Below are 12,522 nucleotides of genomic sequence, written 5' to 3'. Positions count from 1 at the left end.
TGTAGTGAAAGGGGCCCATAGACACAGAGTCCTACACACCAGCACCAGACCACACACTGCCCACTGCTCACTGTTCACTGCTACAGTGATAGGGGACCATGGACACAGTGTCCTACACACCGGACCAGAGCACATGTCTGTCTGTCTGTCTGCCTGTCTCCCCCCACCCCCTCTCATTTCCTTTTTAGGCAGGATGGTTTGCAATACTGTTACTGAAAGGGTATCATGCGTATCCCTTTACCTCCTTTCAGCACTGCCCACTGCTACAGTGGTAGCGGTCCATGGACACAGTGTCCCTCCACCACACCAGCACCAGAGGGTCCATTGCCCACCCCAGCCATGGCTCCAGTCCCCTCTCCCCAGCCAGTTCCTCTCCCCCAGATTCTCTTTCCTTGCCACTCAGGATACTCCACTCTGTAAGCGTCTTTCAGCTGAAGGAGGCAGGAGATTTAGGTGAGAGAACAGATGGGGTGACAGAGGAAGACTCAGATTTGTTCCCTGAGTATGCCAGAAGGGGTACTTGGCCAGGAATGGGTCCAGCATCTGGAAGCTGGAATAGCCAAGGCGACTATGTGCCATACACCATCCAAAGGAACCAGAGGCTGCACCTCGATTTCAGACTTTCACTTCCAGGGGCATCATAATGCATTTCCAGGGGCTGGATCGATAGTATAGCGGGTAGGGCATTTGCCTGGCATGTGGCCAATCCGAGTTTGATTCCCACATCCCATATGGTCCCCTGAACACTGCCAGGAGTGATTCCTGAGTGCATGAGCCAGGAGTAACCCCTGTTCATCGCTGGGTGTGACCCAAAAATCATAACACAGTTCCACTATGTTAGTCACCTACTTTGAGGTGAGCTGTCACAGCTTCCCTGGTGCCTGAGAGCTGGGCTAATCTTGGAGAGTGGGAATGTGCCAATCATCCTTTTCCCTAAAAATCCCAGCAGGAGTCCTTGTAGCCTCCAACTCACTACCAGTCTCCGGCTCTCAAAGGACAGAGGAGGCTTTTGGCATTTCAGTTACCCCCACCTCACTCTGCCACTCTCTAGCACTCCCAAAGAACAAGATTTCTCAGCCCAGCTGAGCCTCAGCACTGCCTCAGCCCCCTACCCACCAGCAAGAAAAGCCTCCTCCTGTTTCCCTAGGCCTCCTAACTTATCTTACTTTGTTCATCTCTCTCCCATAAATAAACACCCAGCCCTGTTATTAAACACAAAAAATGTCAAATTCCCCCACCAATGCATGCAACACACAGAGCAGAAGCAATCACCAGCACAACTCCCCTTTCAAGATCCATTCATTCTCCATGAGTCAGTTTTCTCCCGTCCTTCCAGATCAGCAGTCACCCTTCCTTTGGCCTCTCTCTCCTCGTGTACATTCACTCACACACCCTCCTATCCCTTGGTTATCCATTCACCTTTGTCCATCTATCCATCTATTCTCCCATCATTCTCATAGAAATTCCCGATCAGCCAATATATCTTCCCTTTCCACCATCCAATGACAGACCCACCATCTTCCCTGTTACCCTTCCACCTGGCTTCCAGCACTCATCTGCCATCGCATTAATACCTTTAGACAACAAAAATACAGGAGAATATATTTAGTTCAGAGATAAAAAGGTAAGTAAAATAAAAAGAATTATTTTAGAGCTAAACCTAGAAAATAATGTGAAGAAAATTCAGTAGGGAGATGAAATTATAGGGAGAATTTATTTTTCTGACACCAAAATTCAAGCCCCTCAGGAAAGGAGGAAAATGATACTCAAAGGAATAATGCACTATTTCATGAATAAACAACAACTCAGGAACTTCGTAAACTCAAAACCAATCTTAAAAGAAGGACTAAAGGGGCTACTGTAAGACAAGACAAATCCCTACAAGCACAACAGACCTCTACAGAAAGATGGCACAAAACCCCATACAATAATCTTTCTCAATGTCAACTAAGAGACACAGAGTGGCAAAATGAATTAAGAAACTGAACCAAACATTCTGCTACCTACAGGAAACGTATCTGAAGAGCCAGAGCAAACACAGACTCAAAGTCAAAAGATAGAAAACAATCCTTCAAGCAAACAACTCCCTCAAAGAATCCAGGGTGGCCATACTAATATCCAACAACAAAGATTTTAGGCTGAAAAAGATTTTAGGGGACAACAAAGGCCATTTTTTAATAATCAAGGAATATGTACAGCAGGAAGGAAATCATGCTCCTAAACATATACGCATCCAATGAGGGACCACCAAAACACTTAAAACAACTTCTTGGGAACTTTAAGAAGGATATTGGTAGCAAAACAATAGTAGCTAGAGAATTCAACACCATCTTATCACCTCTGGATAGATCAACAAGATTAAAACTCAGAAGGAAGACATGGAAGAATGCCTTTGGAGGAAGAATGGCTTTGAAGAAAGGCTTTGAAGGAAGAAATGGAAGAGAGAGGGCTAATAGATGTATACAGGCCTTTCCATCCCCCAAAATGTAAATACACATTCTTTTCGGCAAATGTGCACATGGAACATTTTCCAAGATAGACTATGTGCTGGGTCCCAAAACACACCTCAATAGAATCAGGAAGATAGAAAATGTATCCACTAACTTTTCAGACCATGATGCATTGAAGTCTTCCAGCAAACCCTCATAAAGTTGTGTGGACACTAAATCATATAGAGCATGGGGCAGGGAGAACTGTCTGGAGATATTGCCTGGACATAAGGATCTTGGATCAGAGAGATTGTTGGGTCAAAGTGCTGAGCATATGTTCTGCATGCAGGAGTAAAGGTCACTATCCAACACTGCAGGTCCCCTTTAAGCTAAAGGAGTGAAACCCTCACCCCCAGAGTCAGAAATTTCCCTGAAATTTCTGAGAAATGGCCCAAACACACAGAGAAACACATACAGAGAAATGTTGTCTATAAAATCATAAAACACACAGAAGAAAAGTTAGGGGGTATATTCTGGGATTTCAACATTAGGAATACATTCAGACACATCTCCAGTGGGGAGGGAAAAGCAATCAAGAATACACGAATGGTGTGAGTTTCCAAATAAAGGAGTGGAAACACATGTGGGACTCAAGTGTTTGGTGGCCGAGAGCCACCTTTCAGGCTAGATGACAGCAAGAGATGTACAAAGGATTTCGGGAACAGGGGAACTGGGCCCCAGACTTGTCAGTAGCCAGTTTATTTCTCTCTCCTCCCCAGTGTAGTCTGATCTCTTTCCTTACTGCAAAACCATCGTTGTACTTTTACTCGTAGTCCCAGTCATCATAGTTCTGTCATCCTAGTCTCTTCATAGACCTAAAAGTCCTCTACTTCCAGTCATCGTCCTTGGATTCCTTTTCATCCTCCTAGACCCTTCTTTCCCCTTACAGTATAGTAATATAGAAATCATGAAGGATGGGGGTACACATAGGAGGGGTTGAACAATATCAGAACATCAAACAGAGATAAAGCTAGTCATTCAGGGGATGTTCTAGGAGATTAACTCGAGGACAAAATCTCATCTGAGGGTTCAGCACTTCAGATAACTAGGAGCACTCCAGATTACTAGGAGAGCTGTACAAGGGCGGGATTGCATTTAGGGTATATTGCTTTCTCCTTTCCTCAGCTAGTAAGTAATCCATTTAAACAACCATAGTAACTTCTTATAAAATTTCTAGTCATTTTTGTATGAACACAGTAAGAACTATATTAAGCTTAAAGGTTGGATCTTCCTGGGACATCTTGCTATATATTCCAAACCACAGTTCTCAGGCCAGGCTAGTTGATCCTAACTTGAGCAGGGTCCTTATTCAGTAACTTCTTCTTGGGTCATGACAGAGTCTTTTACCTGATGATGCTCTTAACTTATTATACTTCATACACTTAGCCTATCTCTTTCCAATGCCAGGGTAGTTTTCAGCTTACCCTGGGCCCATCCAGTCCCTTCGTCAGGATCCTGCTTTTGGAGAGCTAGGAACCAAGTGAAACTGAGGCTTAAGTCAAGTAAATATGGATGACCAGGAGTAAATATTATTTTGGAGCCAATTAACTTCCATGTTACGAAGCATAGCCATCAACTGTCTTTCTGTGTCTATACAAAATGGACATTGCTAAATAATCCTTGCAAATGGCATGAAGGAAAGAGAAAAGTAATATAGGATTATTGGTGCTTGATGGAATTGGGTATGCCTCAAGGGCACTGTTGTGGGAGCAGCTCAAAAAACCTAAGCTCTCTGCAGGAGGAGCAAGGACACCCAATGTTATCCAATAGAATGGGACAACATAAAACTAAACGCATTTATAAAGAAAAGGAAACTACAATGGAAACAAATAAACAAACAAACAAATAAAAGCAACTGAGCAATAGGCAAAAGCTCTTTGATCATCATGCCTAACGAAGGATTAATACCCAGAATATATTAACTCATATAACCAAAAAACAGAAAAAAATACAGTAAAAATTATTCAAAAGACATAAACAGACACTTCCTCAAAGATGGCGCACAGACACATTTAAAAATTCAAAATTACTTATAGCTACGGAAATGGCTCATAGTTGGGAAAGTGGTTCAAGAAGAAATGATTGTTGGCAAGGATGTGGAGAAAAGGGCTCTGGTACTGGGAATGAAATTAGTGTAGTTGCTAGGGATAATGATATGCAGTCCTTAAAAAATTAATACAGAAACTCCATATGATTCTAAACTACCACTACTAATTAGTTATCCAAAGACAATTAACAGATTTTGCTCAAATGTAAAAGTGATTTCCTAAGGCAAGCAATAACGAAGAAATGACAACTCTACCTTGCAGACCCAGTGAAAACAAAGAAGTTTCTAGAGAGAAAGGAGAAGGGGAGAGGAAGTAATGGGCAGAAGGATGTTTGTGATGGCAGGCTGGCATGGGAGCACTGGAGGTGAGGCCACCTGGTCACAGCTAAGCCCATAAAAGTCAGAAGCTGATTGTCTGAAATTCTATAGGCTGACTAATGATAAGTCTGTGGCATGGTCCTGGACCTCAAGACAAACGCAGCATAAGCTTGTATGACTGAGTGAGAGTATGAGTGTGTCTGCGAGCATGTGTGTGTGTTTGTGTGTGTGTGTGTGTGTTTGTGTGTGTGTGTGTGTGTGCGTGCATGTGCATGTATAGTTGGGGGCTGGTTACGAGGAAGGAAGTGTTCCTGCCACTGATTCAGGCAAGAATCTGGAATGCTTTTGTACCCCATTTCCAGATGATATGATCTGTCTGAAATGCCTGTAGCACTTTTGAAGAGAAGCAGTGTACCAAATAATGACTTTAGAAATAAAGGCAATTGGGCAGCTGGAGCAATAGCACAGCAGGTAAAGTGTTTGTCTTGCATGCATCCGACCCACGTTTGATTCACAGCATCCCATATGGTCCCCTGAGCATCCCCAGAAATAATTCCTGAGTGCCGAGCCAGTAGCAACCCCCTGAGCATTGCTGGGTGAGACCAAAAGAGAAAAAGACAGAGAGACAGACAGAAAAAAAGAAAGATAAATATAAAGATATCACGGTCCACGGTGCTCCGGTTGTTCATCGATTTTCTCGAGCGGGCCCAGTAACGCCTTCATTGTGAAACTTGTTACTGTGTTTGGCATATCGAATACATCACAGGAAGCTTGCCAGGCTTTGCCATGTGGGCAAGATACTTTCGGTAGCTTGTCCGGCTCTCTGAGAGGGGCAGAGTAATCGAACTCGGGTCGGCCATATTGGCTGTGTGCAAGGCAAACGCCCTACCCGCTGTGCTATTGCTTCAGCCCATAAAGATATAAAGATATAAAAATATAAAGTTAAAGATACAATTCAAAATAATGGTGGCGGGAAGGTACATGGTGGTGGGATTGGTGTTGAAATATTTAATGTAATAAATTATTGTGAACAACTTTATAAATATAAAAAATTGAAAATATAAATCAATATTTCCTTTTCCCTAATCATTACGCATCAATATTTCACTAATGTATAAACACACTTCTCTGAACAAGTTCAAGTTTACGCAAATTTTTATACTTCTCCTCATTTTACTGAAAACCTCCACAAAGTTTTGCCCTGTATTCACCCTATTACTCCATTCACCTGACAAATCCAAGATGCAGATAGGAGACACAGGTAAGGAGAAGAACAAAACTTAGGTGATGGGACTGAGATGATTTTAGGTCATCATCGTTCTTCCCCGAGGTTCTCCAAGAGCTTTTTTCTTACTTTTACATGTTCCTTCTATGGCCATGGAAAAATTAAGGTATTTCACAGTAGAAAGAGGAATACTCAGACAAATTGAGTTGATAAAGTCATGTCTGATCTATATCAAATTGAAATACTAGAACCAAGGGGATAGAAGAGAACAGATGTGTGAAATACATGCTTCTCCCAAAATCGTTGCTAGTTATATCTCTGGCATGACATGTTCCTTGAGCATCAAGATAAAGCCCTACAGGCCCTTGAGCACAACCAGATGTGGCCTAGAGGTTTCGCCCAGTTTTCACTGAGGTGGCCTGGTTAACTCTGTCACTGCAGAACCTAACAACACTGTATCCTCAAACTGAGAAGGTGGGCCGTACATCACTGAGAGGAGTTCTCAGGTCACCTAAACAGCATTTTTGAGAAACCCTACATCAATTCACTTATTAGTTAAGATTTTACACCCAAGACAGAGAAACTTTGATTTCCAGATTCCTGACTCCCAAAAGCAAAGGACCCAGAATTTCAGTGTCTTCGACCTGAGTAACTTGAAGCTTTCAGAAGGAGACATTTTTCACAAGAGGAACGAGAAGAGTCCAATTCTCAGGAAATAAGGCACAGAGGCACAAGGTGAATAGGCCTCCACATTAACTAGAGATTTTGATGAGCTAGAATCCTAGTCCCTGTCTCCCATCCACACCCACACCATAACCACTCACTGACCTCAGAGAGCTTTCCATAGGCATTTATCAAACAAGATGTGCCAAGAAGCAGCTCCATGCCAGGGGTTGGAAGGCATACAGGGATGATATAGGAGCTGAAGTTCACAGGTTGGTGCAGTTGTAACACCGCTGCAAAATGGTGGAGCTTCTAAAAGTCTGGATGGATGATAATGCAGTTCACAGCCACCCTCCTGGCCTACTGGGTGTCCTGGTAGAGCTGGGTACTTCCGCAACACACCCAGTAATCCTCAGGGGCCTGAGACTTCCTGCAGGAGGGAAGGTGACAGTCATCATCTTCTGCAGATGGCAGCTTGTGCCTCTCCACCATCATCTGACCCCCAGCACTGCCTTGTCTGCACCACCGCACAGAACCCTCTCTTTCTGTCAGACCTTCTCTCTCGCAATCAGGGCGGTTTAATCACAACTCAGCACACACCCACTATTGGAAAGGATCACGGAGGGCTTCAGGTCCCATGGGCCTGGACAATCCTGACCTACCTTGGGCACATGCAGAGCGCCCTGGCTCCATCTTGCCTCTTGACCCTCCTTATGACCAAACTGCTCTTGAACCACTCCTTTTTCTCACTCCTTGGTACTCACCTGTTGTGAAACTGCACAAAATCATTGGTCAAAGGAGACCATGCGTGCAGGATGTCCTGTGTTCTGACCATGAGGGACGAAACATTCCACCTTTCCACTCACTCACCTGGAAATTCCTCCCCACACAGCCGGTAACCAAACTCTCGCATCCACAAATTGATTCATGCACACTGGAGCCTGCCCATCTGAGTTCTCCACTCCAATGGTGTCAGCCCTTCTGACCCACAGGGGGAACTTCTGCTCTGACTAAATGGAGACACAGTGAGGTGGGTCAAGCCAACCTAATGCACAGTGGGACTCCAGTGGGACACAGCACAAAGCAGATGCTTGTGGTCCTCTGTATGTACCAAAGATCCAACTCCTGGTTACTGCCACTCCCAAACCACTGGGAACACCCAACCGAACCCAGTACAGAGATCAGCTCTGTTCTTCTTCAAGGTCAGGTACTCCATATCTAGTGTCCATGCAGCTGACCAATAGACATGTGAGCAGAGACCCCAGGCCAGAGACCTACAGAACAACAGCATCTGCCACTGCATCCCAGGTTCCAGCCTCCCTCTGACAACCAGGATTGCAGGGACATTGAGAGAAGCCGTGGTGTGAGGTGACACAGAGCCAGCTGACATTGCTCCTGGGAGGCAGGATGAACACTGCCATCTCGGGGGCAGACCTGTGTCAGGGAAAGGCACAGGGATGAGGATAGAAGATGAGCAAAATCAGGTGAGGAGAGAGGACAATACAGGAGAGGACAGGTCACAGGCAAAAAAACTTGGACTAGAAGGACACAGATTGTCCCAGCACACAGTCTTGAGGATGCAGGGGCTCTAAACTTTTAACCCTCTCCCCCTGCAAGCCCGGCTGCTAGGACCTGAGAAACAACTCACTTTGTAAAGCAGTGGGTGGTAGAGAACACCCAGTGGGAATGAATGAGCACAGCTCCACAGGGATGAATGCTCTGGTACTGCAGGCTGCCCTGCCATGGCCACTGGCCTTCCACGGCCTCGTGGCCACCAGAGATCATCCATACCCCCTGGGCTTCCTGCATACTGTGATGACCAGCCCGATGCCATGTGGTAAACAGGACGTCCCCGTTTCCTCTCTGGTAGAGCCTTGACCACTTCTCAGTGGGAAAGCAGAAGCAGCGGTCAACCAGTTCCAGAGTGACAGGGTAGCTTGTTGTCTGATATTCCTGTCTGAAGCCTGGGCAGCAGGAACATGGACAGCAGAGCACACAGTGAGCAAGCCCCGTGGAATGCGAGGAAGGGATGTGGTGGCCACAGATGGTCACAGCTGCATCCCGGAGACCCCATGCCCGCAGCACCCCCCCACCCCCACCCCTGGCCCAGACACTAGCTTTGTGTGCGGGGCTGTACTAGTGTCCTGCCTCCACCTCCCCGCTGTCTCCGCAAGGGGCAGTGGGCCATGTGACCTGGACAGGGTGGGCCGGGTGCCCCAACCGTGTGGACGCTGTGGCCAGCTGCCCGCTCAAAGACTGGGGAACACAGAGAGGAAAAAAGAGGAGACTGATGGGCCAGTCTACCGCGGCTGTTCCCCGCCCACAGGCCATCTGCTCACCTCAGACCAGGGTGCCCCAAGCACCTGCTGAGCCGAGGGCTGAGGGGCTGGAACTCCTGCAGGGGCTTCCAGTTTCCATGCCCATGGCCAGAGTGGCTTCAGCCCTGACTGCACCCCTCTGACCTCTGAACCCTAAAATATGACCTCTCTAATCCCATCTTCCCCATTGGACACAGGTCTCTCATGAGCCCTCCTTGACTTTGGACCTGCCCTTGTGCTATCCCTGTCCTGACCCCTCCCTGTCCCCACCCTAACCCCCTCTGACCCCAGCTCTCACACCCTACCTTAGCTGCACTCTGACCTGCTCAGGCCTTGGAGAGTTGGAGCAGGGTCCACAGAGGATCTGAGTGCTTCTACTCCCTCAAGAGAGGGACTAGGAACTCCACTTGGCTTTTGGAAGAGATTTGGGCTGGAGAGGTCTACATCAGAGTTTAGTAAGGGCCGATGGCGCAGCTGGAGCTGGGGGAGTGAATTCGTCCTTAGATGAGAATGTTGGAGCAGAACGGGAGACCCAAGGAGCCAGCAGAGAGGAGGGACTCAGGAAGGCAGGATTGTATGGCGCATGCTTAAACCCAGGAAGGGCAAGCCACACCACTAGATAAGGGATACGCTTCTTAGCTTGTTACAGAGATATAATTCATGTCATGAAATTCACCCATTAGAAGGGACAATTCCAAAATTTTCAGTATAATTTGGAATTTTTCAGTAATGACTTTCATTGGAAATAATCTGAAAGATCCTCAGGGAGTGAATCATCAGGGAAAATAGTAGAATCCATTGTACCAAATGCTAAAATCCAAGATAAGAAACATTGATTCTATAACTGCATGTCAAGTGGATTTTGCTTAGTCATTTAGTGAGTAGTCATTTCTATAACATTTCATTTTCATAGCATGTATAGTCCCGTTTGGATAATATCATTCTCAATAAGACGAAGTTGTAAAGATGGAAAACTGTAGCGTGGTGACCACTTGCCATGAAAACCATCTTACTCCAAATATGAGTTTTAAATGTTGATGAAGTTCAGTTTATTCATTTTTAAGCTGATTAATTTTGTGTTTTCTATCATAGCTAAGAATTTTACTTTTGCACCTTTGTCAAAACCAATTTTGTATTTCTCTTTATGTGTCTGGGATTGGTGGAAATTTCTTATGAATTGCTAAGTCTGGAAATTAGATTCTTTCTCCTGCTTTTCTTGGCTTACTGTAGTAATTTTTTCCTCCCCTTTTGAAATCTACAATAATATATATGCTGATTTGGAGAGTTTTCCAATTTGTTCTTGATTTTCTGTCGCAAAGCTTCTTCCTTGTCGTGAGTGGTCAGTGATGTTTCAGTTCTTTACTTCATGTCCTCCCTGTGTCCATCTGAGCTCTCAGATCCCTGAGACCCATTATCACACTAGTGAACAAGACACAAGAAAATGAAATTCACATTTCCTTCTGCTGTGAAATGTCTCTTCTGTCAGACGAATCTACAGGTGAGATCAGAGGCAGCTGAAGACCCTGTCTTTCATCTTCTGTGCCGAAACCTATGTTAAAATGCAAAGAAGTGGGGCTGGAGCAATAGTACAGTGGCAAGGGCATTTGCATTACACCTGGCTGACCCGGGTTCTATTCCCAGCATCCCATATGGTTCCCTGAGCACCACTAGGAGTAATTCCTCAGTGTATAAACCAGGAGTAAACCCTGTGCATCGCTGGGTATGACCCCAAAAGAAAAGAAGTAAAAAAAGGAAAGAAAGGCCAGAGCTAGGTACTGGGGTAAAGGCACTCACTTGCATCTGACTAAATCCTGCTTTGATGCAGTAAACATTGATGGTCCTCTGAGCAATGCCAGGAATGACTTCTGAACCCAGAGTAGGCCCTGAGCACCTTTAGGTATGTTCCAAAAACAAAAAGGGACAAGAAAAAAAATTTAAAAAATAAAGAGAGAATATCTCAGAAATCTACAATCAAAGGCCCTTACTTTGTCATTTATGAGTTTCTAGAAAAAGAAGCATGCATGAGATAATAATTTCTTTCTGCCATCACATCCACCAGGCTCTGTAGGAAGGAGATTCAAATAATATGGGCTCTTATGTCATTTAAATTTTTGTTTATTTACGATCAGGTTTTTATCATTTCCTTCTGCTAATTTTTTTATTTATCCATCTCCATAGTGTTCACATGTGAGCTCAAATTGATTTTTTGAGACTTTCTTACTTATTCCTCTCTTTTTTGAAAGGTAGGCCTGTATTTCTTTGATCTTCCTTCATTCCCATCACTTTCTTTGCCTCATACCTTAGTTTTTTTTGCAGTGTCTCTTGTTAATATTCATATATCTTATTTATTTCCTCACTGTTTTAAAAGTTTTTCAGAAGAATCTTGTTCTGCGTCTGTATAGTGTGATTCTTACTGTTTGCTTTGGATTTATTTTTTTTTCCTTCGTCACTTTGTAGTGGGAAAAGATGCTTAATTTCATTTAAATATTTTTGATACTTTTGTAGAGGTCTGTGATTGATTTGAACTGGACATCGTTCCACATGCACTGAGAAGAATGTGAGTGCTTCCTCACAGGTTCATTCTTTTGAAGCCTGCAAGCTTGTGATTTCTCAATCGCCTCTTCTTCCAAAACAAGCAGGTGATGCTGTGCCGTTACTTCTGAGTTTCTTTGGGGTCCTTTTTGGAAGAGGGGAAAGGCAGGCCAGAGACAGCTTCCCTTAGCCACCCACAGCCCTGGGTAGGGAAGGCAAACCTGAGCACAGAGTTCGCAGTTCTTCCAATCTCAGCCCATGTCTATGGTGTTGGTGGACAGCATCTGGGTTTCCCTCTGACCTAAGACTCTGAATCCCCAGGGAAGAGGGAAGGGCAGTGGGGGAAAGAACACACCTGTCACAGCAAAGTGTCCAGAGCCAAGGGGCTGTGTACAATGTCCAGTCTTGCTAGTTGGCACAAACCTAGCCTTTCTCTGTGGAGTTTGCTAGGGGTGGGGGGTGAAGCTCTACCTCTCCAGTCAGGTCAGCTGACAGCTATGGCTCCACTCACGGGGCTCCATCAACTCCATGTGCCTCTCCCTCCTCCCCTTCAGAAAAACAGGTATGTGGTCCTCAGGCATCCTCAGATGATGAACCACTGACTATGGTGATAGAATGATGGACCCTTCTGGCACTACTTTAAGGGTGATGTTTGGCGGAAGCTGCTCATATCCCATGATGATGAAATCATATTTGTTCTTTGATCCTCTCAATGCTACAGTTATTCTTTCCTTTTTAAATGCAGAAAAAGTTTGTTAAGCATTAAGGAGTTGTTACTTACATAGTTATTCATAGCTGACTTTGAGGTATACAATGTTCCAATACAATCTGACCCCTTGTATTGACCTCTCTTCACCAGTTTCCCAAAGCTTCCTCCCACCCCCCAGCCTGTCTCCTTGACAGGTATATTTTGTTATTACCATTATATTT

At 44.9% G+C, this 12,522-nt stretch overlaps 1 protein-coding gene across 1 annotated transcript in view; it reads right to left on the bottom strand.

The window, feature by feature from the left end:
- The window catches only part of LOC130031223 (NUT family member 2G-like), a 73,566-nt gene that overhangs the window by 49,346 nt on the left and 11,698 nt on the right, over positions 1-12,522 (bottom strand). The window contains exon 8 of the mRNA XM_056122490.1: positions 7,613-7,752. Coding sequence (XP_055978465.1) covers positions 7,613-7,752 — 140 coding nt within the window. The remainder of the gene's footprint in view (positions 1-7,612; positions 7,753-12,522) is intronic.

Source organism: Sorex fumeus, unplaced genomic scaffold (genome assembly GCF_029834395.1).
Source record: "Sorex fumeus unplaced genomic scaffold, SorFum_2.1 ptg000046l, whole genome shotgun sequence".
Classification (NCBI taxonomy): Eukaryota; Metazoa; Chordata; class Mammalia; order Eulipotyphla; family Soricidae; genus Sorex; species Sorex fumeus.
Note: the sequence above shows the minus strand (reverse complement) of the source record. Positions and strands in the feature narration are given on the sequence as shown.